Genomic DNA, 27,825 nt, shown 5'->3' on the forward strand with positions numbered 1-27,825 from the left:
TTTAATTAACATTTTTTTATAATTTATAAAAAGTTAACCTAAATCTATTTTTTCATATTTTGGTACTTCTAAAAAATCTTTAATTTTGATCTCTCTAAAATAATTAACATTATTTTAATTAATTGCACACATAATTTTAAAGATAGAATTATTTTTTTACATCCTAAATCGAATTTCGTCTTTATCATATTCTTTCTCACAATTTCATTCCAAAGTTTATGAATTATGTATGACATTTTCAATAGTTAATCATTTACCACATTATCGGGTATATCATACATTCATTAAATATGGGATGAAATTCAATTGTGCTTGAAAATTTAGAGATTAATATCATAATTAATCTTAATTTTAATTTATATATATATATATATATATATATATATATATATATATATATATATATATATATATATATGAGTAATTATTTGTACATTTTTGTTTAATGGGTTAAATATGTTTTTGGTCCATTAAGGTTCAGTGAAATTTGAAATTAGTTCCTTTTTAAAACTTTTGACCATTTTAGTCATTCATCTTTAACAATACGTGAATTTAGTCCTTCTAACAAATTCAAATTTTGTTAAGTTTATCTGACGTTTCAAGCGCATTTCATGATAATATTTGAATTGAATTGTCTACACTGTTTGACACACTTTCGCTTCAACGTTAACTCAAATATTATCATAAAATGCATTTAAAATGTCAAATAAACTTAACAAAATTTGGTAAGAATGATTAAATCCACACATTTCTAAAAATGAATGACTAAATTGATATAAAGTTTCGAAGAGGGACTGATTCCAAAATTCACTAAAACTTGATGGACCAGAAACATATTTAATCCTTGTTTAATTAATCGGATGGTACTCACTTTCGTTCAGATGTGTCAACTTGGTACCCACTTTTAAAAATGTGTCAATCTAGTCCTAACTTTTGAAAGAGTGTCTTATTCAGGTCCCAGACAAAAATTACTAAAGTCGTTAACTTAATTCACGATTTTGACCACTGAATTTTGATATAAATATCAATACTTAATTTTGTAAGTCATTTTAAATATTAATACTATTAACAGTGTTAATAATTTTTTGTTGAAAATAACCTAATTAAGGTATTTTTTCAAAAGTTCAGACTCAATTGACATATTTAAATGAAAGTGGATATCATCCGACTAGTTAATCCTAATTTTTTTAAGTAAAGCATGAGTAATTGACAAAATAATATGGTGGAACGAAAAACCAAATTGGAGATGTATTTGTTGTGTGTTATTGAAGCTGAGGTATACATTGTATACTGTGTATACTGTGTAGTTATTTCAATGTTTATGGATGGTGAAATTAAGAAACAGTGACCAAAACAGAAATCATGATTCATGATACTTTGAGATGCTCCAGAACTGCTGAAATATCACAGTCCTCATAGTTCTTCTCTGCATAAACAATGTTGGGGCTATCTTGGAAGAACACATCTTCTCTTTTGTAACTGTCTTCACTCCGAAGAAGCCTTTCACTGCCACATTCAGCAGCCCCTCTCAGAACAACTGTTTTCTGTATGCCACCCATGAGTTCTTCATAATCTGTATCTCCTTTTTCTCCCACAAATACAACCACTTTCGATAGATCAATCCCCCACTTAACTGACAGGTACCTAAATGCATACAAAACAACAACATCAGACACTTTCACATGTAGTTTTATCAACATTTGAAGTTCTTATATATGTGTTGTGTTGGGAAGAATCAACAATGTTCCTCCTCACCTTAATGCTTGCTTTCTTGAAGCAAACAGTGGTATCACATTCAATCTCACTCCTGCATGAGTGTAGACAAGGTTACAACGTAAGCCTCTCATTCGAAGCCTCTGCCGCAGCTCATCTATCTTCCGGGTCTGCAAAAGTAATTTGTTAAGAAATGGACTTTAAACTTAACTCAACCCTGTAAAACCTATACAACCGACTTATAATATTGAGGTTTGTATTTATTTATATACTATGAAATTATCTTATCTCTCGAACATAATTGTCTCTATTTTAAGCTACAACACTTCAAGAAAAGAAACATGTTATCTTACCTTGGCTTCATGCTTCAAACTATAGGATAAGCACCTTGAACTGCAAGCACTTGCATACTCTACAATGTCATTCTCCTCTTCATCATCAATTCTAGCAAGCCTGGGGATTGTTGAGCTAATATTCTCACCTGGCCAAGCATACTCAACATGGGCCTCATAATCAGCATCAGCCATTAAATCTTTCCATGGATAATACATTTCACTCCCACTGTTGCAAACCAAAGCATCAAATTCCTCTATGTTCACTTGGCAGCTGTTCAATGCTTCAATTGTCTCTTGTAAACTTAAACCAGTGAGCAGCACCACACCAATCCTACCTGGTCGCACGACTTTCATCACATTCAAGATGATTGTCTGAAAAGCCTTAGCCAAGTTTCCATCATTATCATAACAATCAGCAGCTACCACCACAAGACTCTGCCTCCTACCAGGGAAGTAACTGTTATTAGAATTGCCGGTGGAAGAGACCCTGCTCATGATTGTTTCTATGATCTGTTTCTGCCTTGCTGCAGGGTCTGTTTCTCCATTCAGCTTGGAGTCTCCTTCGGTGGAGAATCTAAAAGAAATGTCTTCTACATCTTTCAATGAGTCACTTGTTGGTTCTTCAGCAATTGGTGTAATTTCCAAGAGGGAGGTGGAGCGGCGGTTCCTGCCATGTTCAACATGGGAGAGGTAGTTGCGGCAGTGTTCAGGCCATGAAAAACGATGGATGTTTTTAGGCCGTTTTTGCGGCATTCTAGCCAAAGATTTTTGTCTGCAACAAGCTTTAGGAGTGCCTCTTCTATGGCTTTCTGGTCATGTGGATCAATCAAGAGTCCATTGTTGAGTGCCTAAAATGATATGTAACACATGATGAACTAACTTGAATAAGACAAATACTTTAAAGAGAAGATAAATAAAATGCAGATTGCATGCTTTTCTACATCTTGTGAAAATGGTATGAACAATAAATGGATCACTTGTCTGAGAACACAAAAGGTGTAGTAAGTGAGAAGCTAAAATAGGAGAAAATGGATTTATAATTTGTAGTATACCTTCAGAATATCCACTGGCCCTCCATTTTTTGTTGCAACAACAGGTAAACCATAAGCTGCTGCCTGAAATGTGTGAAGAACAAGGAAGCAATGTAATTTTCCATATTGTGTAAATCATATTTCATAAGCTAAATGTCACTGCCTATAAGCTATCTGAAAATTAACATCTGAAGATCTAGTTTAGTGATTTACCTCTATTAGTGTGAGACCAAATGGTTCCACCAGGGCAGGGTTGATAAAAACTCCCTTCAAGTTATAACAACAAAGACTTGATTTCACATCCTATCAAAGTCAATACATAATAAGGTGTTTTCAAGTTTACTTCAAAGAATGCACCTTTGTCTTTGCAGCCAGACGATATATCTCTGGAACTTGAGATTGCTTGTGATGCTTGGGGTAAGCCACTTGACCATACAAATCATATTTGTCAATGAGCTTGAGCACCATGGTAAGAACAGTAGAGCTGCTGTTAGACATTTCTTCTATGTCATCTCTGTTGCCAAGTATGAGGGTCTGCCATGAAAGTAGAAAGATGTCACTGTATCACAAGCTGATAATCATATGGCAAATCTACATTTAATTTTTCAAACACAAAAATGGAAAACTCACCAAGTTAGCTAGTTTCCTTAGGGCCTGGCATTCCCCAAAGGCCTTGAGCAAAGTCATGACATTTTTCTTAGGGTCAGGGCGTGACAAGGCTAGTATTGTTGGTTTGTGAGGATTTGTGAAAAATCTCATTATCTGCATGGCAAAACAAAAGTCATAGTTTTTCATTTGTTGTGCTTATAAGAAATGTGCTAATGCTATGCAAGAATTGCTGTGGTGAAAAAATGGTGACCGTAGGGAAGATTGTAAGACCTCAGACCAAATTGGAGGCAAGTTCATTTTGCTTTGAGCTCTGTTAGATCCAATGAGTGACTTGAGATCCCCCTCACCTTCCACTGTGTCTTGTGTTGTGACATAGCTGAAGTCCATGCCTGGTGGAATGACCTAATGACAAGATTCAGCAGAAAGACACACATCAGCATCTGTGAACATTGTTTGACAAGACAAAACCATGAAGCAAATAGAGACATTGTGCATACGTACCACCATCCTTGGCATGTGTCTTCCAAGGCAACTCACTCCACGTCTTCTCCTGACCCTAAGCTTCCTCTCCAACTTGAGATCATACCCATCATACAGTCCCCATTGCTCTTCAATCTCTTGCCTTGTGCTAGTGACAACCATTTCAGCAGCATCCACACTGAACTCCTCAGCCTCAATCCTCCTCATGATCTTGTAGGTTGCATTTATGGCCTCCCTAGAGAGCCTCCCTTGCTTCAGCAACTGCTCAAACTTGTTCCGGCCTAACGAGTGACCGGTGAGCACCATAGGCACATTCAATGCACCAGATAAGTGTGCTGCTACGTCCCCAGCATCAGCATAGTGGCCATGGATAACATAAGCCATGTTGGCTTTCCACCATTCACTTGCTCCCCCAAAACTCTTGCCATGTTCACAATGTGATCAGAGCACCATCCACAAATTCAGGTATGTGTGGCCAAAGGGATTCTTTTGTATGTACCTGCATGAATCAATGCATTCTACTGATCAAGTTGCGTTTTATGACCTTACCCCAAATGGAAAAATCAGTGTGGGAATTACTTATCACGAGGTCCACAAGGAAGACGAATGATATATGCTCCTCCACAGTCACTGCCATCTGTGGGGCAAGACAACATCTCAATAGGTTCTCCATAGCTGGAGTCCACTTCTGGTGAAGCTATTTGTCTAGTCAAGAGATCAACACGGTAAATTCCTTTTGTGTTGGCTAGAGCACGAGCAAGCTCCACAACATATTTCACCTGAAATTGGAGCAAAAACAAATAAGGGTGACAAGGTGGTAGCCACATGACAAGAGTTATCATGTTAAGTTTGGTTCTTAACAAAGCAAAATATTATAGCCATAGGACAAATTTTGGTTGTTAAGGTAAAGAAATACCTGACCACCAGTATCAGAATCTCTCCCAAGTTCCATATTATCGCCTCGTACCAAACCATGAATACTACACGACAACATAAAACTGTTGTCATGAATACAAAAAGTTATGCAATGAGAATGTAAAACAGTTTTATACTATTGTGTGATCAGAATCCATTATGTATGAGAAATTTGATGGCTATTGCAGTAACATAGCAACAATGATTTCTGAATACCTGATAAGGACAATATATAGGTTCTAGAGTTATCATCTTCCGACCAAAGTTGGCATTTCAGAACAGATTCTGGAAATATCCTCCTTGACATGCGGCTCCAAACCATTATTATTGGCATCACCTTTTTCTTTCTCACCTTCTGAGAGCTCAGAAAGGTCATTTGCAGCATCATTACGCCCTTCTTCACGATCAAGACGCTTTCTTGCAAGCCTTTGAGCATCATCCCATGCAATCTGCAGCACTTAAAGTTAAAGCTAAACCTTTGTTCTAGGAATAATTAAGTTTAAATTCGAGGTTTAACTACTTTCAAGTGATGAAAAGCTAAATTAAATGTAACATAGTTTATCCATATTCAAAGTAACATAATTATATCATACTAATGATATCATCTTAATAAGTGGATTTTTGTATAGCTCAGCTCACCAAACCAACTATAAGGTAAAGATTTCACTCCACTTATATACTATCTAGACTCAGTTCTAGTCGACTTAGAATTCCAGCAGAATTGAGATAATGAGAAGCATGTAATGATTAGTGATAGTAAATTTAGGATACCTGTTCCTTTTGCGAGTGAGGTGCCATATGCGCAGCACATATTTCCAACCTGTTACTACGTTCACGGCTATTCCTTGTAGATGTTACCTGCATAATGCATCAATCTCCATTACTCATTCTTCCACTTAGGCTTACACAAAAGTGCATCTTGAAGGCTATAATATACTTGCAAGTTGAAAACTCTTTTCTCTTTTTGTCAGTTCATGCATATGGTTGAATTTACTTATGAACTCATGCAACTAATTCTGTAATCCTGTTTTATTCAAAAACTAAAGGGATTAATATGTAAAAAAGAGATAATTTCACATTACAAATCAATAAAAAATAATTATTGTAAAAATAAACAGATTTATTATTAACAATAGAAACAATTGGTTAACAGCATCCTCTAGATGCTATCTCCCACCCCACAAAAAAATATTCAGAAGCTACATTTCTCCCTTTCTGTAAAAGTGTCCAATCCAATGTAAATATTCTTCTATAAAACATCAAAAATTTTGTGCCAGACGACAATTCAGCTATAATTTGTCATCAACCTAAATACCAAAACATACAATATATTGAATGTAGTAATATCAATGAAAACTGGTTTTGTGGCATATTAATCAAAATTTCTGTGACTAAATCAGAGAGAGAGAAGTTTATTTAGACAAACCTTAACCCAGGTCCTGTAGAGTTCATGTTCATCAAAGCTATTGACAACTTCTTCAACAAAGTACTTGGTGGTGGGATTAAACAACTTTTCTACCCTCTCATCTTTATCATCTTCTTCAAACTTTGCAATCTTCACTTTATCATCATTCTTCTTCTTCTTCCTCCTCACACTGCTTCCCACGTCCAATATGGCCTCCAAATAACCATTTAGCCATTCATTCACAGCAGCCATGTTTGAACAAAAAGCAAGTAAACCTATTCTTCACTTTGCAACCCACTTGAGATTCAGTGACATCATTGTATCATGTTCTTGTACATGATTTGTGACTCAAAACCATTGCTGAAAATGCATACAAAACAAACTGAAATTTTGTTATGAAGATAAAACAGAAAGGTAGAAGAAGGTATTATATTGTGAAAAATGGTTGCAGTTTGAAGCTGAGTTGCATAAATAAGCTCTCTTTATAAAGGTTTTTTTGTTTTTCTTCATCATGTCATTTTTATTTTTATAAAACATTCCACTAATAACTGGGAATATTATGTACATTTTTTGAAAGCTTGTGAGAATATAAGAAATGGGTGGCTTTGATTTGATTCCCTATCTCATATTCCTTGCATGAAAACTATTGTTTGAACCAAAATATGAAATATCCTTATTCTTTTGTTATATTCTCCATTTGCCTTCATAATTTATTCAGTTGCCTACTTGAACCATCTAGGTATTTGCAGTGTATATGAAGTTCATGCACTTTCAGTGGGATAAAGAAAAATCTAACATTTCCTTTAGCAAAAGAAGATAAAGTTTATATAAGTAGGCATACCTAATTAAAGTTGTTTCTGTAACATATATTTTGCAAGACATCTGTTAAACAACAACTGATATATATTTATACCTTACTGCTTTTATTCTACTCAAAGGAAGATAACGTATAGTATAATATCTTGCATGCAATTCATTAATTAAGTTCTTTCTATTGTCATACCTAAATATAACTATTTTTGTCTTTAAAAGAATTAGATGCAAAAGCAAAATTTAGTTCAAAGGGGAGAAAAGTTATCCTACTATTGCAAACTAAAACTTAGTTAAGTGAAGGTTGGTTTTCTTGCTTTTTCTTTATGTTTTCTACATGAATGGTTCAGTTTTTTAAAACTTTTTTAAGGTTCAATATATCAACTCCAAATTTTGGAAATAAAAACATTACTAAATGAAATGGTACAAAAATTATTTATTTTGTATTAACCAAGATGATCACTCCTATAAAGTTGGCTAATATTTATTGGTGAATCATGAATCACCATAATGACTAAAAAAATAATTTTTTTAAAATCAATTTAAACAATCAAGATAGAAACTTTTTCATATATTTACACAATTATCATATTATGATGGAATTTTCATTTTTCAAGGCATTGACATGGCCTGTCTCATTTATGAATGATGGTCCAAACCTTTGATTTGGCATTACACGACCAATTGACCATGTAAAACAAAGCATCATATATTTTGGTACTTTGTTTTTTATAACTTAAACTTTTGAAGATGGCATCAAAGAAGATCCAAAACAAGGGTGAGTTGATAAGAATCTAAGGAAAAGAATGGAATTAAAACGAGAAGAGATAAAGTGAAAAAAGGAAAGAAGTGTAGGTACATACACTAGAGGAATGGGAAACACAAAAAAACAAAACAAAATAAATAAAAAAAAAAAAACAAAGGTTGTGGAAAAGAGATGCATGTGAATGGACATGAAATGAATGAAGGTTACATCAAAAAGTAAAGATGGAAGATAGGTATTATTAAGTATGCAAGCATGAATTAAAGAAATATGGAGCTCAACACTAGGAATTGGGAAAAGGGAAAAACAAACCCAAAAGAATATTTCAAGGAATATTCAAATCTATCATCTCATACTTCTAATCACTCAACTCTTTCTTAATTTAGAAAATTGGTTAAAACCTATTAACAACATATTAGGACTAACTTCTTAATTTAGAAATTGCTAAGGACCTAGTAAAAATATATAAAGACTAAAGTTCTTGACTTAGAAATTTGGTAAGGACCTATCGGCAACATATTAGGACTACATTCTTAATTAAGAAATTGGCAAGGATCTACTAGCAATATATAAAGACTAAAGTTCTTAATTTAGAAAACTAGTAAGGAGTATTAGCAATATATAAAGAATAAAGTTCTTAATTTGGAAATTTGGGAAGGACCTATTTGCAACATATATAGTGACTAAATTTTTGTGAATATAAATATGTCTTTAACTTTCTATTAAAGGCTCAGTCAAATATACAATTTATCAAGGAGAATGGTTTAACAATTTTAAACTATTGTAACTTCTTTTTAATATCTATAAGAAGTTTGATTTGTAAATCTTACAAGCTTTCTAGGACCACTTTTGTAAATCTTGAAAATTTGTAATTAAACTAATCAGACTTAAGATTTCAAGACTAGTTTTATGATTAATTAAGGCTAATATTTAGTCGTTAACTTGCTCATTATTGTATTACATGTCATGTAGCCATTTTTACTTCTAAATATTAAGTTTTTATTATTTATGGATTAATCTCTTTGCACTAAAATTATCCTTAATGTTTATCACTAATATTTTTATTCGTACTATAAATTTTATATTATTTATTAATATTAAAATCCGTTTTTATTTCTTAAAAATTAAACTCTAGTTACACGATAAAACATTTCACGTTTTTTTTTTCTTCCTTGTGCTTATTTAATTTTGTCATTTGATTTAACATGTTTTATTATAAAACGTTTTAAGCTTTTTTTTTTCTTCGAAAGATGAGAAATATATAATCAATATAAACATTTAACAGACCAGAAAAATAACCTTAACAAAAGGGTAATTTAAAATAATTGTGATGAAAACAGGTTCAAAAAAAAAAAATCAGACTTTGCCTACCACCAGTCAAAAAAACGAAGAACACCTTATTAATCTTAAATAAAGAATAACTCCAATGATAGGAAAAACAATTACTAATATCAATCACAATTTAATTTCTATTAATAACTATAAAATTTCATTAGTATCGACCAAAAAAAAAATTTCTTGAATGATATTGGTGGTAAAATAGCTCTATCAACTTTTGTTAAGAAAATTCTTACTTATATCAATTGAAAAATAACTTCAAGCTATGTTGGTTAAAGAATAACTATAATAAGCATTGATCAAGAAACAACTTAGATTAGCATAAATTAAAAATATACCAGAACAACTTATTTCATCATAAGTCTATGAAATTTTCTGTATATAGAAATTATTCTCTTAAAACTTCTAATCCAGCATGACATGGTTAAGCTTATTATGAAAGCAATTATGAGTAATTTATTACGTGTGGACAATTTACTTTCCACACTCCTACAGATCGAAGGTTGTATAATTGAAAAGTTTGGCAAGAGAAGAAATTGGAACACTTAAACATCATTGTCATCAATGTGATGAAGACTAATATTTAATCTTTTATGGACATGCACCAGATGCCGTGGCTTGTTTATCTTTCATTGGTGTTTTGTGAAGTAACAGAACTTCCTCACGCAAGTTTAAAGAACTTTTCCAATTCCAATAACTTCAAAAGGATGGTTTACACCACCCAGAATGAAAGTATCCATACAAAATCAAAGTATGAAACAACAGAATCATGCAGAAGATAGCTTGAAAATGGATTATCATAAAGTTAATGTGAAAATAATGATGCTACAACTGAGTAAAATGAGAAACCAGGAAGAGAAAAATTTCCTGGAGGTTACTGTTCTTTCAAAACTGAAGAACGCTCTATAGATGCTCATAATCATATCTAATGATAGCCGTAATATAGCAAGAAATGAAAAAATAACACACACAGAAAACACAACCACACTCTTGTTCTCCATTGACACTTGATTTTCCCTGACTTTTTCAACTTCAGACCTGCATTACCAAACAAACAAATGAATAATCACATCCCAAGATAAAATGGATGACTTCTGTAAAATTTTTCTTCAAGGGTGAGTATGAATATGAAATCCTACACATTAAGGTTTTGGATTAATATGGTATGAAGTTTACTTATATTGTTCTCACCTTAAAACAGCATTGTCCCTGAGCACATGATCCAGTTGCACAGAAATATGGGACTTCCACGAATCAAGATCACTAAGTTCTTTCATCTGCATAGACGACAAATTTGTTTTAGATGAACAGAAAGCTAAACCATAGTGATGTATTATAACTATAGACAGATATTGCCAAAAATATTCAGCAAGAAACATAACATCATACCATAACATCTTGTTGTTCAAGGAAACGCCTAATTTCTTCTTTGATCTTCTCTAGAAGTAGATCTTTTTCTCCCATGTCTTTGCCATACTCTTTGAAAATACTGACATATCTGGAATTCAAGTCCTCCATATACTGCTCCAAAACAGACAAATTTAAGTCTAGGTAGCGAACTTTCTGCATCAAAATCTTGAGAACAGTATCCCCAGGCATCCGGCCAACTTGTTGACGGATTTCTTCAACTGGATCAGGAACATTACTATTCACAATTACAGATTCTTTGTTTTCAGAAGAGATTTCTGAAGTAGGATCAGAATTGATCCCTCTCATAGTATTTTGTCGAACATCACCAGCATCATCAGCGTTAGCAAGGAGGGATGATGCTACCCTCTTCTCACCATTACCATCCCCAGACACAAATGAATTATCTTGAGCATATATCAAATCCTCCAGCATTCTCTCAATGGCATCCACCCCATAAACTTCAACAATGCTTAGTGTGCAATAGAATTCTGAACCATAGTGGCTTTGAAGGTTCAATTTCAGATATCTCATCCATTTTGGCTCCTGAAGAACAAACCTTTGAGCCTGCTTCACATTTGAGGCTGTGAAGTTCCCGAGAAATATCCAACTGTCTGTTGGGTAGACCAAACTGCCATGCAATTCAAAATCTTTGAAATTGGAAGAATGGTGCTCAAAATTAGCTATTTTTATTGTTTTTACCAAGGTTTCTTCTGAAAGTTCTATAACAACAAATTTCTCTTCTGAAGAACACGGATTTCGGAGATATTTGTCTTTGTTTCTGCTTAGGATATCAGAGGCACCTCTGGCTTCTTTGTTAGAAGATAGCACCTTTGCTCCCTTTGCTGCTGAAGCATAATTGTATTCTGCACCACCAGGCTCTAATCTATGTATTACATTTCCATGCGGACTAGTGCCAGACTTAACTTTAGAACTAATTGACCTGCTTTGAATTCGTCAAGACCAAGAGGCATCGCCTGAGACAAGTGATGGTTCTTGTGCACATCATTTTGAAGTTTCACAGAAGATTCAGATCTCTCAACTTCATGCTCCTCTATCTTAGGAGAAATGTGATTTTCTTTGTCACCCAGTACAACATTGTTTATGCTTTCTCCACTGGAAAGTGACTCGACAATAAAACCATTGGATTTGGCAACATCAGAGGAGAAAGTCCCAGAAGGAGTATAGGTGTCATCTGTCTCTTTAGTCAAATATTCATCAGCAGAGTTAGAGTTTTTACATTGTTTGTGTTCATCTTCATGCCAATTTGATACACCAACTGGAACTTCTCTACATCCATCTAAATATAGACAATAAACTGAATAGATAAGAATAGGCTACATACATATGCAGGGAAAAAGGAGTCTTTTGTTTTTTTCATGTATGTTTGTTTGTTTTGTCTTTAAGGTGCAAATTTTTCATCCAAGGTGGTGAAGGGCAAGCAGCAATATACAATAAAAGCTTTTTTATATATATAAATGCAATAAGATATAAATGCGTGCAGTATATAATCGAGCAAGAAAAACAACAAAGCATGGATTTTCTTGCATTCAAAACTATAAAGAAATAAAACATTAACATTAACATTTCTTCACTGATAACAGTATGAAGTTGCCTCAGACAGAATAGATTTAATTGTGGGCTGGAGCAATCAGCAGTCAGATTTTGAACTTTCCTTTGGTTAGATTAAAGCTTAATGTGAATTTTGGTTTGTTGAAATCATTCTCTAATTATTTTTCTCATTTTAAAGTCTTCGACATTTCTTTGTATTGCATAGCAACTACATTGCTGAATCCAATTCAAGCAATAAAATAAAAAGGTTTCCCATGTGTTATTCAGAAAAAAATGGCAGTAATACACAAAATTGACCTCTGTTTATATTATGAAAAATGGAAAGTGCTTGTAAATTTAGTGATGAAATTATCAGATTTATTCAACTACTTAGCACTTAGATGTCAATATGAAGGCTTATTCTCCCTATCAATATAGTCAAAATTTCATGGCATTGAAAAACGGAAGAAAAGATAGTAAAAGTTCAAAAAAAAAAAATTTGTAAATCTTTTGATAATTCGTAATTCCTGTTTAAGATTATATGCCACGTTTCACATTGTGTTGTACTTCTGCTTGTCTACTTTCTGCAAAATTACATTTTATAATGCTGAGAGGAGTTTGAGTGTGTCATTCCTACTTAGTATGGTATCTAACGTTTAGGGCTTCAAAAATTCGGTATGTAGGTTTTATGATTACAATTATTTATCATTAGGAAAAGGAGAATGATAAATCATTGGAAATAACTTATCCTCACTAAATAGGAAATGAGAGGGGAAAGAAAAAAAATTGTATCCCATTAGATGAGATCGGTTAGAGATAAAGGAATTTATTGACATAAAAGAATTTAAATCAATATGTAAGTTAAAAGAGATAAATAAAATTAAAAGAAATAAGAATAATTTATCCCAAGAAATATGAGAAATTCCCCATGACATTGTAGAGGAGAGGGACTGGCCAGACTTAAATCAAGAGAGAAGGGACGTGGAAAAAATATCTAACAAAAAAATTGAAAAACAAAGAATATTTGTACAAGGAAAAAGTACCTCTGTTTGAGAGATTTTTTTTTAAGAAAATCAAATATATGTAGAAGCTTTGAAGATCGGTCATTAGAAAAAGTTTTTTTTTTTTTTTTTTCATTTCGGCTTCAATAGATTTTCCCCTACCCAGTCCAAGTCTTCCACAAATCTAAAGCAAAGTAAACAGACCACACACTAAGTCACACCCTCTGATAATCAAAGAGACTTGTGGAAGAAATTAGTCAGTTTTTAGTCATAAAATAGTAATCACTTTGATCAAACACAACCAGTAAAGTATAACCCCAAACAAAATTTAACAACACAAAGGAATTATTAAGGATAAAGGTGATCAATATTTGTATTCCAAGACCAGAAATAATTTCATTACTATATACTAAATCTATCCCAGCAAAGAGCACACAACAGATAAACTGATTCAAAACAAGAAGCTAAATCAAAAAAGAAGGCCATGTATCCATCTGCCACAAACATTGTTTATGCAAGAAAAAAAAACAGTGCCAAGCATAGAAGGAGTCTCATTCACAAGCTAAAAACAGAGCCAGCAGAGAACAAAATTAGTACCTCCATAACCATAGCCACAGCTTATCCATAAGCTGAAGAGAAAGACCAAGCCCCACAAAACAAAGACTAACGAAAGAGAAATTTTATACAGATAGTTCCTCCCACTTGTGGCCTTTTTCTCCACAGCCCTTCTTTCCAGAAGAGCTTTTCGTGATCTCTGCATCGCACATCAACCCAATTCACTGCAACGCCCCTGCAACAATATGCAACACATCTTGTTTCCTCATTCAGGGCTCAAAAAGATGCAAAAGCAAGAAAAGGGTATGAAATGTATCAATTAACTTTTGAGTTCAGCAAAGTGCCAAACATAAAACATGTGATGGATCACAGCAATTGAAGAGAACACAGACATGGAGTGAGATACAAGTCGAAGTTTCTTACAATTTGAAAGGTGAATGCAGTAAAATACAAATATCCCCCCACTCCGACCAACAAAAAGAGGAAAAGTTCAATTGTAAGCAAAGCCCCCATTACATGGAATGAAAATTTCCAATCAATATCTCAAATCCATCCATCTTCGTAGTAAAGCAAAAGAAAACCCTCTTATAGGAAAAGCAATAACGTGCCACCAAAAGCGAACATGACAAGACTCCACTCCAAATCCAATCAGCAAAACCAAGACTCATCACAGAAAATTGACCCCAATTCAAAACTTTTTCTTTCTATTAGAAAAAAGTGGTAGAACGAAGAGACACACCCAATACTGATAAACTGATAGGTTCAATTCAATGGCATGCTGAGATTATCACCAAGAGAATTACCACCTAAGCCTAATTCATAAGCAGTTTCACCCAATCACAATCACTCAGATAACCCCATTAGATACAGTAGCTAGGAGATCTCCTTGAGATAGATTTTCAGATTGGTGAATCACAACAAGCACTACTTCAAGCTCAAACAAAAACAAGAAACACACTCACTAGTCATCATTACTATAGTCTAAAACTGTACTGAGAAGGTTCATATCAAGAACAGAACAGGCATGAAATCCAAAAGGGTGATGAAATCAAGCTAGAATTGGATGTGAAACACAAGAAATCAGATGTGGGATCCAAATCACAAATTATGCATAGAATATGTAGAATTGAATGATGAAGTTTGACCTTTGGGATTGAGAAGCAGTGAACTTGGGTGTGGGGAAAGTGTTGTTCTAGCAATTGGGAATCATTGAGAATGGTGAGTGAAGGAAATGGGATTTGTAGGAGAAGGAACACAACGCGTGGAAACTGCATCCAGGTTGTCTTGTCTTGTCCACTCCTTTTGAATTCAAAACCATTCTCTCTCTCTCTTTTGCTTTCAATGGTAACAACAAAAATCTTACTTACATAACTATAACTAAATGGAAAAAAAATTACTTCATGTTTTTTCTTTCTAATTTGATGAGAAGTGGTTTACTCATTCAATTTGATAATAATTAATTATTGGATTAAGTTAAAAAATATAATTTTGACTTTCACACTTCCATGAACATAAAAACCTTCTTTATTATTCAATGATAACTATAGATAATAATTAAATTAGTTTTGAACATTGATATTATTCCTAATTAATTAATATATATAACTTTTTCTATAATTATAATTTTACTCTTTTTTTTTGTCTGATTTTAAGTTCTACATTAGTCTGGAACATGATAGATAATAAGAGAATGGGTGTTAAACGTCCAGTTATATTGAATTATTTGATTCATAAAAATAAAATTAATTGACTTTGAAGATCAAATTCACCGTTGTGGATTATTCATTGATGACTGTTAAAGTAAAAATTTAAATATTTTTGCTTAATAAAATTAATGACCAAAGACGAAGGTAATGATTTACCCTAATAATACTTCATCATTCTACTTTATTTATTATTATACCACAAAAAGAAACCTCTTATCTAGTTATTACTTTAAATTTAATCTGTGATTATTTTCGGTAATGTAAGATGCTTTTTCATTTGAAATTTGAGAAAAAAAATAATGTAGTGTATCTATATTTATTATCATCTCACGTAATTCAAAAAATATTTTTAAATATAAATTTATTTTTAGAGTAAAATCATAAACTAAGACAAGCAAACAAAAACATTCATCTGGTTTATAATGTACCGAATATAACTGAAAATAAATTCATACTAATTACTTTATTCGTGTTTACTTCATCTTTTTCTACATACTCACTCAATATATTTGAATTTTAAATCATGCAAGAAAATAATATTAAGGTCAATTATTACATTTAAAATACTATTTGTTTAAGAACTCAATAACTTTATTGTGAATTAGTTAATGAGAAAAAAGTTAAAGTACTTTTATTTAAGAATTTAATGACTTTGTTACGATTTTATTATCATCCATAGTTTAGTAGGAAAAGAATATATGTATAAACTATACGAGACTTTTGAGATTATCAAAAAAAAATTAATTCAAAAATTTTGAAACTCTCGAATCTTTTTAATTTTTAACATAATTTCTAGTTCTTATGTATTTCAATTTTTATCTTTGCATTTCATAAACTTGTTAGATTTTTTAAATTTCTTTTCATGTTATAAATAACTTTTTTTTTAAATTGTATTCATTTGTTTTATGACATATGTTAAGGTAAGAATGAAAAAAAGTTTGTTGGTGTGTTATAGAAATATATTGAGTTGGATAATTTGATGAACCAAATAATAGTTTGGTTGGATTTGGAGAAATAGATTCCATGTTCCTTTTAATGTTGTCATCTTCTGAACTTTTGTTTGTCCATATAAAACTCATCCCATCCACTAATCAATTTAAATTAATAATCTCCATTATTTCAATTTCCACAACGAACTCTCACTTCAGATTTTCTTTTCGTCTCAATGGAAATGTGTGATATTTTAAAAACATTTACCATATTTTATTATTTTTCAAAAAAAAAACATTAAATAGATTAGAAAAAATGAACATAACCAATTTATATCATTAATAATTTCAAAACTAAATATTGATTTTAAATTAAAACTTCAAGTTATTTTAGAGCAACAAAAATAGTATTGAAACTTTAATTTATGTTTTAGTCATTTTAATATTAGGTATACGGATTGTTTCACCATAAAGTTAAACTAAAAGGAGTGTCAGCTCAACTCGAATCACTTTTTTGATAAATTATAAATAATGAATTTACTTAATTTACTTTTTATAATAATGAAAACAAAGTATTAAATTAACTCTAGAAATATTATTATAAAGATAATAGTTAAAGATTAAAGTATTAACCTATAACTTGACAAATAAATTAATTAAATATTCAAACTATTTAAATATTATTGAGCAACATTATAGTATTTAAAAATATAAAATTATGAACATGTATAATTAAAAGTAGTAAGTAATTATAGCAAAATATTTAAAAAATTATATTAAAAAAATGTTGGTTGATTAAGTAGTCAATCTATCTTGAACTCGACTCGAACTCGTTTAACTTATGGATTAAATGAGTCAGACTTAATTCAATTCACTTTTGAAAAAACTAAATTTTTCTCGACCTAACCCGACTTGAAACCGTAGTAGCCAGGTCAACTCACGAATTTGAACCCAATTTGACATCTTTATTGAATATGAATGTACTACAAACAGTATATGAATTATAAATGATTGATTTCAAGTAGAATATAATCCATATTATATGTTAGATGAATAATGAAATGGAAACAGAGAAAAATATTTAAATATATTATAATAAAACCAATACCACCGATCTGGTAGTTAACAATCATACTTGGAAACTATATAAATTACACATTCTGAGCCTGTGATTTTCGTTTTCAAAATTATAAGAAAAAGTAAAGTTGCCAGCACAAACATTGGGAAGACATTGAAAAGTAAGAGTATGATAGGACATTATGATATACAAGAAGAAGCTGCTGAAAAGCTTCATAAAATCCAAGTTCCACCACACGTAATAGATACAACATACGTACGTACATGATTCACACAAGAGGATTTCTTTAGTATTAAACAATTATTATTGTATTTCACACTACTTTCAACCATGATATCTGTCAATCCCTTCATCTCAAGCTCATCACAGGCCTCAGAGTAACACTTGAAGCTGGCAGAGATGGTGGTCGCACTATTGGAACACGTCTCACCACTGAAAATGCTTCATTAAGACGTGCTACACGACCCATCAGCTGAGACACCTTCTGAAAAAATTGTTTTGAGACACCCACAAAATTTAATATATCACCACATAGACAAGTGCCAACAAAACCATCATATGCATGCAGGTTTGTATGGATGCATGGATGCATTACCACTGCTCAACAACATGGAATCATAATATTTGAAGTCATGATTTTTTAATTTCCACAAGCTTTTAAGGGTATGATGCTAATAAGCTCCTGTTCTGTCCAGTGATTAGTACATCTATGCACATCTCAAGGCCACATGTTGACTACTTGTTTGCATAAGGTACCCTTTATTATTATATACTACTTCCAACAAATGACACATTTATTTGATACAAATTAGCATTGGAGACAAAATGAATAAAGTGGAACTTGGGGAAAGAACAGACAACCTCAAAATTGAAAAAAAAATAAAAAATCTAGGTACAACGGAAATAAAAGTTATCTCCACAAGGTGAGTTAGGCTAAATATTACATGGACGACACTACTTTATTCAGACAAAAACAAGTTGTCGCTAAAAACTTATAGACGAGGGTTTCCTAAGTCTTCCACTACCTCAATTGATTGGCTATCATTCGCCTGATGAACTCCACTGAACCAAGAGCCTACATTGGCTTCTCCTCACATCGTCATAAAAATTCTAGATACTAGAGGGGAGAACAAAAACTCCAGAATGTGGAAAAGCTAAAACGCCATAGAGAATCCATAGACAATACTGTACTCCATAACATGTTGAAGGGTAAACCTTAAAGATGAGATAAGTCTGCTCCTCCAACTAAATGTGCCAAAGGAAAACACAATCTCGATCTAATCATGTTCCGATTCATAAAATTCAGTTGCTACCACAAGAAATTCCAGCATAATGCATAATTCATTCTCTCTCGCCATTTGATCAGCATTAAAGTCAATAGCACAAAACACAAACCAGGTTGTAGAATTTACAATTAATTTTCTTACGGATACCAGCAGCCAATTTGAGATGAGCATATATTGTCATTATGTTACATTTAATAACAATCATCAGCAAACACTATTGAGTCAACATACAATTTATTCCCAGAAAATATGTTATTTGGATTGTATTTATCCTTAAAAGTCCCTGCATATATGCAAAGCAATCTCCGAAACTGCCAAATCAAGTACAAGACAAAACATTGGAGTAATCAAAGTAACCATGTCGAGTAACATATTCAGGAATCAAATTACACGTGTACCCATGACTATTCAACAATTTAACTATAAGCATGCTTAGTCGCCACAGTCAATCCCAACCAATTTATAACAGCTAATCAATGCATGTTTAGGAAAAATTAACACTCAAATTTAACGAATATATCCCTAAAGACAAGCAAGCAATTATCTCTTGAAAATAATCCAAACCAAACACACTTGCTAATTTTGTAAAAGTCACAGCTTATTATTTCAAAAGACAAATAATTTGAGACAGTCAAACACCGGATACGAGTTAGACCAACTCCTATAGGTATCAAAACGGGTTACACTAATTTGGTTGACCCAAGCACACCTAAAAAAATATAGGTCTTCGGCTTTGGATTTTGATCCTGAACTAAACGTAGGCTTTTTTAGTATGATTTGATTATTAGGACGTAAACAACAAAGTCTATTTGGTCGACTAGCCCCATTTTGCCACCCAACCTAAACTTTCATTCATTAGACAATCACACATGTTATGGAAAATGCTTAATTTTCAAAAATCTCTCTCACAATTCAAAAAAAACAACAATTGTCTTTAAAACAAGGCTTTCTATGTATGTATGTATGAATATGAAGGGAGCAAGGACCTTATCATCGAGAGCGAGGTTGAGCTTCAAGGTCTGAGTCTTGCGCTTCATTCTGTACAACCTCCTACCAAGGAAGAGGAGTCCGAGAAAAGTAGCAGCAGCAGCCACAGAGAGAGACCAGACAGGGAGAGGCAGAGGCAGAGGGTTCACCCAACACCTCAACACTTCAAACGGAACCTTCCACCACACCAATCTCTTCTCCTCCCCCTCCTCTTTCACTTCCTCTTCTTCTCGAATCTCTTCTTGCTCTTCCTCCGCCTTCAAACTCTCCACCACCGCAGGCTCGGCCTCGGGCACCGTCACCGCGGTGGCCGTGTCGGAATCGGAATCTGCAGTCCACGGAGCGGTGGTATTGGAAAAAATCTGATTGGCAACATAGGAATCATCGAAGTTGCGATCGACATCGGAATTGGAAGTGGAATTGGAATTGGAATTGGAATTGGAATCGGAATTGGAATTGGGATGATGATCTTCAGGGAGGAGGGCGAAGTGGTCGAGGTGGATGGCGCTGAGCGTAGGCGCGGCGAATAGGACGGGAACGTCGTCGTTTGGGTGGAGAAACTCCCAGTCTTCAACTTCGGTGGTTTCCATTTCAAACCAAACCCAAAGGGAAAGAAAAGAATTAAAGGAATGAAGTTAACCCTAGCTTTCGATTTGGGCAACTACTATAACATATATATAATAACTCACAGTTACACTTACAGTTACGGTTACACTACACGCCAACACTGTTTTACTCTTTCCTTTTACTAAACTACTTTCGGTCATGAACACCGTTTTGTTGGACAGAACAACGTTTGTTTTTTATTTTTTTCTGTTCAGATTTAAAAAAATATGCATTTATAAACATCTAACCTATGAATGTAAAAAAATATGTGTTCACGAATAAAACTCACAAAGAATGAGAAATAGATATTAAGCGGATACGGATATTTTTAATATCTACATATTAATAAAATCGGTACGAAATTACAATATTTATATCCATGAATACCCTAAACTTTAATTCAAAAAAGAATACCTTCTTATAATCAAATTTTTAAACATTCGTCTTTCGATTTTGATAGTTTACTTTAACTATTTGTTTGGACGACCGGTTGATTTTCTATTTGAGGTAAGATGATGTATTTAGATGAGAAGAATAAAAGGAGATTAGAAGAGAGAGATTTTAAAAAGATATTTTAAATAAGTAAAATAGTAAAATTTAAAATTTATTGTGAAAGGAAATAAATTAAAATTATTTGTGAAATCTTTTATTGATAAGAATAAAATAAAGTTGGGACTCGACCATCTATCAATGAAAACTAATTCAGTTAAATTTTAACGAATACCGACTTAGCCAAAATTTAATTTGGACTGATTCAGTAAAATTTGTCCAAATACGTGAATAGAACTAAATCCACCAAACTTGACTATCCAAAATTTGAATCGAAATAATTTCTTAAAAAAGAATTCAATTATTTTATTTAAATAAAAAATTTAAAATACAAGATATTGCGATCATTCTATCCAAATAAATCATTTAGAAACCGAAATTCAATTATAAAAAATTCAAATACAATATTTCGTCCCAACACAAGGATTTTATAAATGTACTCTGTATTATAAATATTTAAAATCTCGAAATAGTGATAAGAAAAGAATTAAGAAATGAAATTAACCCTAGCTTTCGATTTGGACAACTACTGTATACATATATATAATTATATAGAACAATGGTACTTTAACCCACTTTTTTTGACCTATTTTTAATCCATCACTTCAATCACCATTAGATCACACATCACATCGCCAAAAAGAATAAAAAAAGATGATCTAATAGTGATTAAAACAATGAATTAAAAGTGGGTCAAAAAAAGTAGGTTAAAATATCATTTTCCAATTATATAATAACATATACACAGTTACACTTACAGTTACAGTTACGCGCCAACACCGTCTCACTCTTTCGTTTTACTCAACTGGTTTCGGTCTTCGACACCGTTTTGCGGATAGAACACCGTTTGTTTATAAATATCTAACTGCATGATTTTAAACTCAATTTTTAATAAACAAATTATAAATTTTCAACTTTCAAATGAATTAGAAAAAAGGAATAAACAAATATTTTCATTTTTCCTGAGGTTTCAACGTTTCAGTCTTACTTTTCCAATATATTTTAATATTTTGAACCTTCGGTCTTTGGTTTATTGTTTAAAAATGCATAAAAGTCCTTTTTTTTTCTTTGAACCCTAAATTTCTATTGGGATATGCAGGTCTTCTGAAAATGTTTAATTTTTAAAAATAGTTATTATTTTATATTAGGATAAAGTATTTTAAATATTTAATATTTAATATTCTACTATATTTTGTCAAATATATATATATATATATATATATATATATAAATTATATTAATAAAATACAATATATTTTTTCGTATAATATATTATATATATTTTTCATATATCTTATATCTTTTATATTTTTCAATATCTTAAAGATCCTACTAAGTGAGAACAACTTTTTAGTGTAAAATTATCTTCAGTTTTTCTTAACAATGAGAATGCTCTTATTAATCACACCAATTTAAGTTTCCAATCAATTTCAATCTATAACAATGATAAATGTAGTTATTTAAAATGCGTATTTTACACATTTTTAATAATTATAGAGTAAACTATTCTAACATTTTTAATAACTATTAATTACCCTAACATTGATTACATTAATTTCTTCTTATTATTCTATAAGAATTTTAGCTTATAACAAAACATTTTTTAATGCTCAAATATTACTTGTTTTATTCAAAGATGTCTATCGTGTACAACGGTTTTTTTTTTTCTTGCACTCAATATAAAAGTCACAATAGTTTCGTATGAAAAGCTTTTATGTAATTCTTATAGTACTAGTTCATGTTTTCTATAATAATATCATGTTTTCTATAATAAAATAAAATCAAAATATACCTCCTAAAAAAGAAAAAAAATTCGATAAAACAAATTATGAAAACATTAAATTACATTATTCTTTTCCTTTATATCGTTAAACTAAAATTATCACATAACCATTCAAATTGTTTAAGTATACTAAAAAAATTACAATATTTAAATTATTTATCTCAATATTCAATTGTCAATGATAATTATATTAACGTTTAAGAATATACTTAGAATTCATAATTCTCCGTAATTAAGATCTATTATTTGAAATTTTGTACTTTCATTTTCTAAAAGAATTTTTGTCAAACCAACATTATTTTTATGATGTGATTTTTTGTGTGTGTCAATAGTCATGTGATTACTTAATAATGATTGTTTATGTATAAAGATAATAATATAAATGGAAGAAAAGTTTAAATATTAAAATTTAAAAACGTTTTTATTCAGAAAGAAAATATTTACGATAAAAATTACAATTAAATTCGTAAAAATTACGAAGACTGCATTTTTAATTAAAATCTGGTAGGAAAAATATAAAAAGCTTTTCTTATTTACACCATAAAAATGTTTCACTGTGCAAAAAAAGAAAAAGTGAAAAAAAAAATAGTATCTTTAGGGTAGTCAAGTGCAGACAAACAAGCACCGCACTCCAGCGACACCCTGCGAGGACCACACTGGTTTATCATAATTTTTATTCGAAGTTGAGTTTGTTTTCTTCATATTTCGATGCTGAACTTCCCCATTTTATCAATTTCTCTTATGGCGTTGGGTTTTGTTTTTAATTTGTTTGGGTTTCCACTTTTCAAGAATCGGTCATGTTGATTAATTTTGTCTGTTCTTTCTATTGTTTAATCCATGATTTGAACAATTGGGTAAGATCACAGCTTTATGATATTGGTGAGCTCATTGTGTTTTTGCACTCTGCATTTCTAATTCTGGGTTTTGTGAAATAGTATTCAGGATTTGTGTGATGTATATTTCAGGAACATTGACTAGCTTGACTCAATTTGTGATTCAAAATGGTTTACTGTTGATGGCAAAGAAGGGTTTTTGAAAAGATGCCCCCATTCTCCTTGTTTTCTTTTTAACCTTCCTCTTACTTTCCATTCAGTGTGGTAATGTATTCCTTCTGCTGAGGAAAGAAAATGCACCTCACTGATTTGACTTTTTGTGGGAATATCTTAATAAACTTTGTTTAAATCACTTCAGCTTTGAGTATGGCCATGATCAGTTTTTGTTCGCTAGTTAAAAATTTATTGGTTTGTTGAAGACAAAAGCGCAAACTTTGTGTTTATATCAATGTGTTGAACTTGACAGGGTTTATAGTGTGTTGTTATGCAACATGGAATCTCAATTAGTAGACCAAAATGATGCTATGGAAGTTTCTGGGGATGTGGATTTAAGTACATATGAAGTTCAGGTAGATCAAGAAACATATGAAGGTATGCTATTATGATCACATGATTTTGATATGGAATTCTGAACGAAGAAAAATGATGCAGGTCTTAAATATAAAGCCCTACATCCTGTTTATATATCATGGTTTCTGCATCATCTAACAATTGGTTTAGAAGGTTTCCAACTTTTAAGGTAGTAAACCTGAGTTCTTGCACCCTTCTCCTTAGAGAGGGCACAAGTCACCAGTTTAATAAAATAATGCATCTAGTGTCCATTCCTTAATATCTATCTTACTAACTCCAATAATATTATTTGATTGTGGTATTTTCAAACATAGTTTCCACTTTTCAAATATTGGTACTTAACATAAAAAAGTCTAAAAGGTATAAAGTATGTGTGTGGTATGAAGTTTAAGAGGGAGAAAGAAACAGAAAGACAGAGAAAGAAGAAGGGGAAAACGGAATAGGGAAGTTTCAGGGAAAGTGGATAGAACAGAAAGATCAAGAAATATGTGCACTGCACTTCTGTTAACATTCAATCTAGATTCAGCTATCTAAAATACAAAGTAACGTACCTTTTTTATTGGCAGCTGCCAAACAGCTATGAACTAATAGTAGCTGACTAGTTAACTAAATAACATCCTTGTCTTATGTTTATATTCACATATCACTATGATATGCGGAAAATAAATTAATACACATGAACCAGAGAGTTTGTATCAGCAATTACCTACCCTTTGAACCCCACTTTACAATATAGTGTTGGAGTTAAATTCTGTGCATTCAATAGAGTTAAATTCCACTTTACAATATCAGCCATGGAGTTAATTATTCGATATCATAGCTTAATCTTACAGCATGCAACCCCTCCCAAATGCCTTAAATTCTGTGCATTACTTTAGTGGTTCATTTATGATGCATTTTTATGCCTTTTTGCCATATCCTCCTCCCTAAACAAAAAAATATTCTGAGCAAATACCCTTTCATAACCTCATTCAAGGATCAAACGCTGAAAAATCTTTTGTTACTCTGTCTGAAATAAACATTTCACTGAGATATACATTGCAAGGGATTCACATGGTTTGCAGTGATTCCTTGGATGGTATCCTTCCACTGGACTCCTTTATTTTTTTGTTCACTTTTTATTGGGAGTTAAACAATGAAAGAAGTAAGATAAAATTTTTCGTATGCATTCATATTACTGTTAAGGGTCCTATATAGGGAGAATTGAGTCAAATCTCAGATGACGTATAGGCCTTCTAATTATCTATAGAATTCTTAATTTCTTCTCTGCAATTTAATGACTTGAATTTGAACTTCTTTCTTGACATTCCATTCTTAGTTAACAATAGAAGAGTTATCTCCTGCACTATTTATTCTCATTATGAGAAAATATTTCGATGGGTTTCAGAGATTTATTTTTGTGACAGTGGATCCAAATGAGGGGTGTAGAGTACTAGAGAGTTCTTCTGGGGAGAGTTGGGTATCTGTGATGATGATCATGCTATTCAGGAACCATATGAAGGCATGGAGTTTGAATCTGAAGATGCTGCTAAGATATTCTACGACGAATATGCACGACGTGTTGGATTTGTCATGCGTGTGATGTCATGTAGACGCTCAGAGAGGGATGGTAGGATTCTTGCCCGCAGGCTTGGGTGCAACAAAGAGGGTTATTGTGTCAGCATCCGAGGGAAATTTTCATCAGTTCGTAAACCTAGGGCCAGCACAAGGGAAGGGTGTAAGGCAATGATTCATATCAAATATGAGAAATCTGGAAAATGGGTGATAACAAAGTTTGTGAAGGATCATAATCATCCATTAGTAGTCTCTCCTCGTGAAGCACGCCAAACAATGGTAGGTTCATATTTCTTATCTATTTATGTACGAATATGAATTCTCGGTTGGATTTTTATGTATTGTTCTTCTTCCATGCTTTTAAAATACACTGATGGATACTGGTTTTAATATTTTAAAATATGTTAAAATAATTTTTAAAGTACCAACATTAGTGCATTGTTAATGCTTTGAAAACACTAAAAAATCCGGTAGACAATCTGGACTCTTTCGTGTACTATGTTGTTGATATATGCATTACTAATTTGCTATTGCTCTGATCATTAGTCTTATCTTATGCAGCATTCCTTTCTTATTTCTCTATATTTTGTATAGCAACACTGTTTTCTGAATTCAAAATGATGTTTTCTATCATTAGGTTAACATCTTTTGTTGCTTTCTGGATTTAGGATGAGAAGGATAAGAAAATTCAGGAATTAACAGCAGAGCTTCGGCATAAAAAACGGTTGTGTGCAACATATCAAGAACAACTTACTTCCTTTATGAAGGTTGTTGAAGAGCACAATGAAAAGCTATCTACGAAAATTCATCTTGTAGTTAATAATCTCAAAGAATTTGAATCCATAGACGAGGTTTTGCACCAAACAGCCGCGAATCACGTGAGTGGTTAAGCTCTTACTATTTAGCTTTTACCTATTTTATCGTAATATATCTATACTCTTTGAGAAACAATTTTCTCTCTCATCTAAGTATCTGATGAAGTTCTTGTTAAGGTTTTTTCCTTGGTCTAAAGCTGTGTTCATTTATCCAAGCATTAGCTGATGATGTCTATAGTTGGAAGTCGATTTCTATTTCACTACACTGAATGATGTGTTGGTTTAATGGAAGTAGATTTCTTTTTCTATATGCATATGTGCAAACTAGGCCCCTTCACTTAAAGTATACAATTTTGGTTATGTATTTTGAAGATTTGCATCTTAAAAAGATAAAAAAACTTCTGTACATTTAGATTGTAAACTGCATAATTCTGCTATTTTCCTTCTCCTTCTGCATCCAATTTTATGGTTAGACCTGTAATTTGAATCATTAACCGATTGGATTGCTTTAAGGTTATGATGTCAAGCATTTGTAAAATTGTAATGGCTATTGTTTTAGTTTCTGTTTTATATATGACATGAGATCCATGTTGATTGTAATCTTCATTAGGGTTCATATGTTGTGCATAATGCAGGTTGTAGTTGATCATTAAAATGTTTTGTCATGTTCAAAGAATGATCCTTCAATCCATCATGAACTGCACACTCTGATTCAATGAATACTTTGGTAAGGTCAGTGTTGCCACGGAGAAGACCACCATATCTGTAAACTGTGAAATTTTATACCTTGTCACAGTGCCTTGAAATTTTGTGACATTTTACCTTGTAATCTTTGTATACCTTTTGTTATCCCCTCATATTACACAAGAAAATGTAAACAATAATACTGTGAAGTATTAAGTTTGGAACTATTGTAACATAATAGTGTTGTTGATAGGACAAATGTGTTGAGATGCTTTTATGTTAATTAATCCATTTTTTTAGGAACTTTTTAATAATAATAATAATAAATTTGAAGTATTTTGAGACCCTCTAATTTGGAAATATAAAGCATTGAAGTTATGATTTCTTTTTATATATTTAGTATTATTTAAATTTTCCTAAGATCAGTTACTAATATCAACTATCAACTTTGTTTAATATAATGTGGATGATTATATCACTCATGATATCTGTAATCTATATCTGCAATATAAGGAATTCTTAATATTTCACT

The 27,825-nt window shown here is 31.9% G+C and overlaps 4 protein-coding genes across 10 annotated transcripts; 1 reads left to right on the forward strand and 3 right to left on the reverse strand.

Annotated features, from left to right (window-relative positions):
- Nucleotides 1–1,232: 1,232 nt before the first annotated feature.
- On the reverse strand, nucleotides 1,233–7,196 carry LOC114195859 (probable sucrose-phosphate synthase 4). Its single transcript, XM_028086281.1, is given in 20 exon segments — nucleotides 1,233–1,644; nucleotides 1,756–1,883; nucleotides 2,067–2,785; nucleotides 2,788–2,896; nucleotides 3,101–3,163; nucleotides 3,293–3,346; nucleotides 3,437–3,613; nucleotides 3,710–3,841; nucleotides 3,959–4,090; nucleotides 4,190–4,548; nucleotides 4,551–4,610; nucleotides 4,613–4,660; nucleotides 4,740–4,947; nucleotides 5,085–5,148; nucleotides 5,300–5,321; nucleotides 5,324–5,351; nucleotides 5,353–5,536; nucleotides 5,858–5,889; nucleotides 5,891–5,941; nucleotides 6,510–7,196. Coding segments are annotated over 20 exon segments (3,078 nt in total). The 5' UTR covers nucleotides 6,741–7,196; the 3' UTR covers nucleotides 1,233–1,367.
- Nucleotides 7,197–10,166: 2,970 nt separating this feature from the next.
- On the reverse strand, nucleotides 10,167–15,245 carry LOC114192406 (SUN domain-containing protein 4-like). Its single transcript, XM_028082120.1, is given in 6 exon segments — nucleotides 10,167–10,437; nucleotides 10,591–10,676; nucleotides 10,789–11,753; nucleotides 11,756–12,106; nucleotides 13,956–14,148; nucleotides 15,059–15,245. Coding segments are annotated over 5 exon segments (1,806 nt in total). The 5' UTR covers nucleotides 14,119–14,148; nucleotides 15,059–15,245; the 3' UTR covers nucleotides 10,167–10,196.
- Nucleotides 15,246–17,618: 2,373 nt separating this feature from the next.
- LOC114191889 lies at nucleotides 17,619–20,564 on the reverse strand. The gene is made up of 2 exons (XM_028081337.1): nucleotides 19,899–20,564; nucleotides 17,619–18,110 (listed from the first exon to the last, which is right to left on the reverse strand). The coding sequence occupies exons 1-2, from the start codon at nucleotides 20,487–20,489 to the stop codon at nucleotides 17,976–17,978; spliced, it is 726 nt and encodes a 241-aa protein (XP_027937138.1). The 5' UTR covers nucleotides 20,490–20,564; the 3' UTR covers nucleotides 17,619–17,975.
- A 2,855-nt stretch (nucleotides 20,565–23,419) lies between these two features.
- On the forward strand, nucleotides 23,420–27,552 carry LOC114192680 (protein FAR1-RELATED SEQUENCE 5-like). 7 transcript variants are annotated; one of them, XM_028082478.1, is made up of 6 exons: nucleotides 23,446–23,716; nucleotides 23,803–23,934; nucleotides 24,137–24,261; nucleotides 25,647–26,073; nucleotides 26,463–26,672; nucleotides 27,245–27,552. In XM_028082478.1, the coding sequence occupies exons 4-6, from the start codon at nucleotides 25,744–25,746 to the stop codon at nucleotides 27,260–27,262; spliced, it is 558 nt and encodes a 185-aa protein (XP_027938279.1). In that variant the 5' UTR covers nucleotides 23,446–23,716; nucleotides 23,803–23,934; nucleotides 24,137–24,261; nucleotides 25,647–25,743; the 3' UTR covers nucleotides 27,263–27,552. The 7 variants fall into 7 exon arrangements, with proteins under 7 accessions (XP_027938311.1, XP_027938279.1, XP_027938295.1 ...); XM_028082494.1 differs by having other exon boundaries at nucleotides 23,446–23,691; XM_028082510.1 differs by lacking the exon at nucleotides 23,803–23,934 and having other exon boundaries at nucleotides 23,420–23,519.
- The last annotated feature ends 273 nt before the right edge of the window (nucleotides 27,553–27,825 follow it).

The sequence above is a fragment of the Vigna unguiculata genome, chromosome 1 (assembly GCF_004118075.2).
Source record: "Vigna unguiculata cultivar IT97K-499-35 chromosome 1, ASM411807v1, whole genome shotgun sequence".
Lineage (NCBI taxonomy): Eukaryota > Viridiplantae > Streptophyta > Magnoliopsida > Fabales > Fabaceae > Vigna > Vigna unguiculata.

Coding starts and splice junctions, on each gene's coding strand:
- LOC114191889 (XM_028081337.1), bottom strand. CDS start 20,489: ATGGAAACCACCGAAGTTGAAGACTGGGAGTTTCTCCACCCAAACGAC. Junction 18,111..19,898: donor ACCTCGCTCTCGATGATAAG/GTCCTTGCTCCC, acceptor CAATTTTTTCAG/AAGGTGTCTCAGCTGATGGG.
- LOC114192680 (XM_028082510.1), top strand. CDS start 25,744: ATGGAGTTTGAATCTGAAGATGCTGCTAAGATATTCTACGACGAATAT. Junction 26,074..26,462: donor GTGAAGCACGCCAAACAATG/GTAGGTTCATAT, acceptor TTCTGGATTTAG/GATGAGAAGGATAAGAAAAT.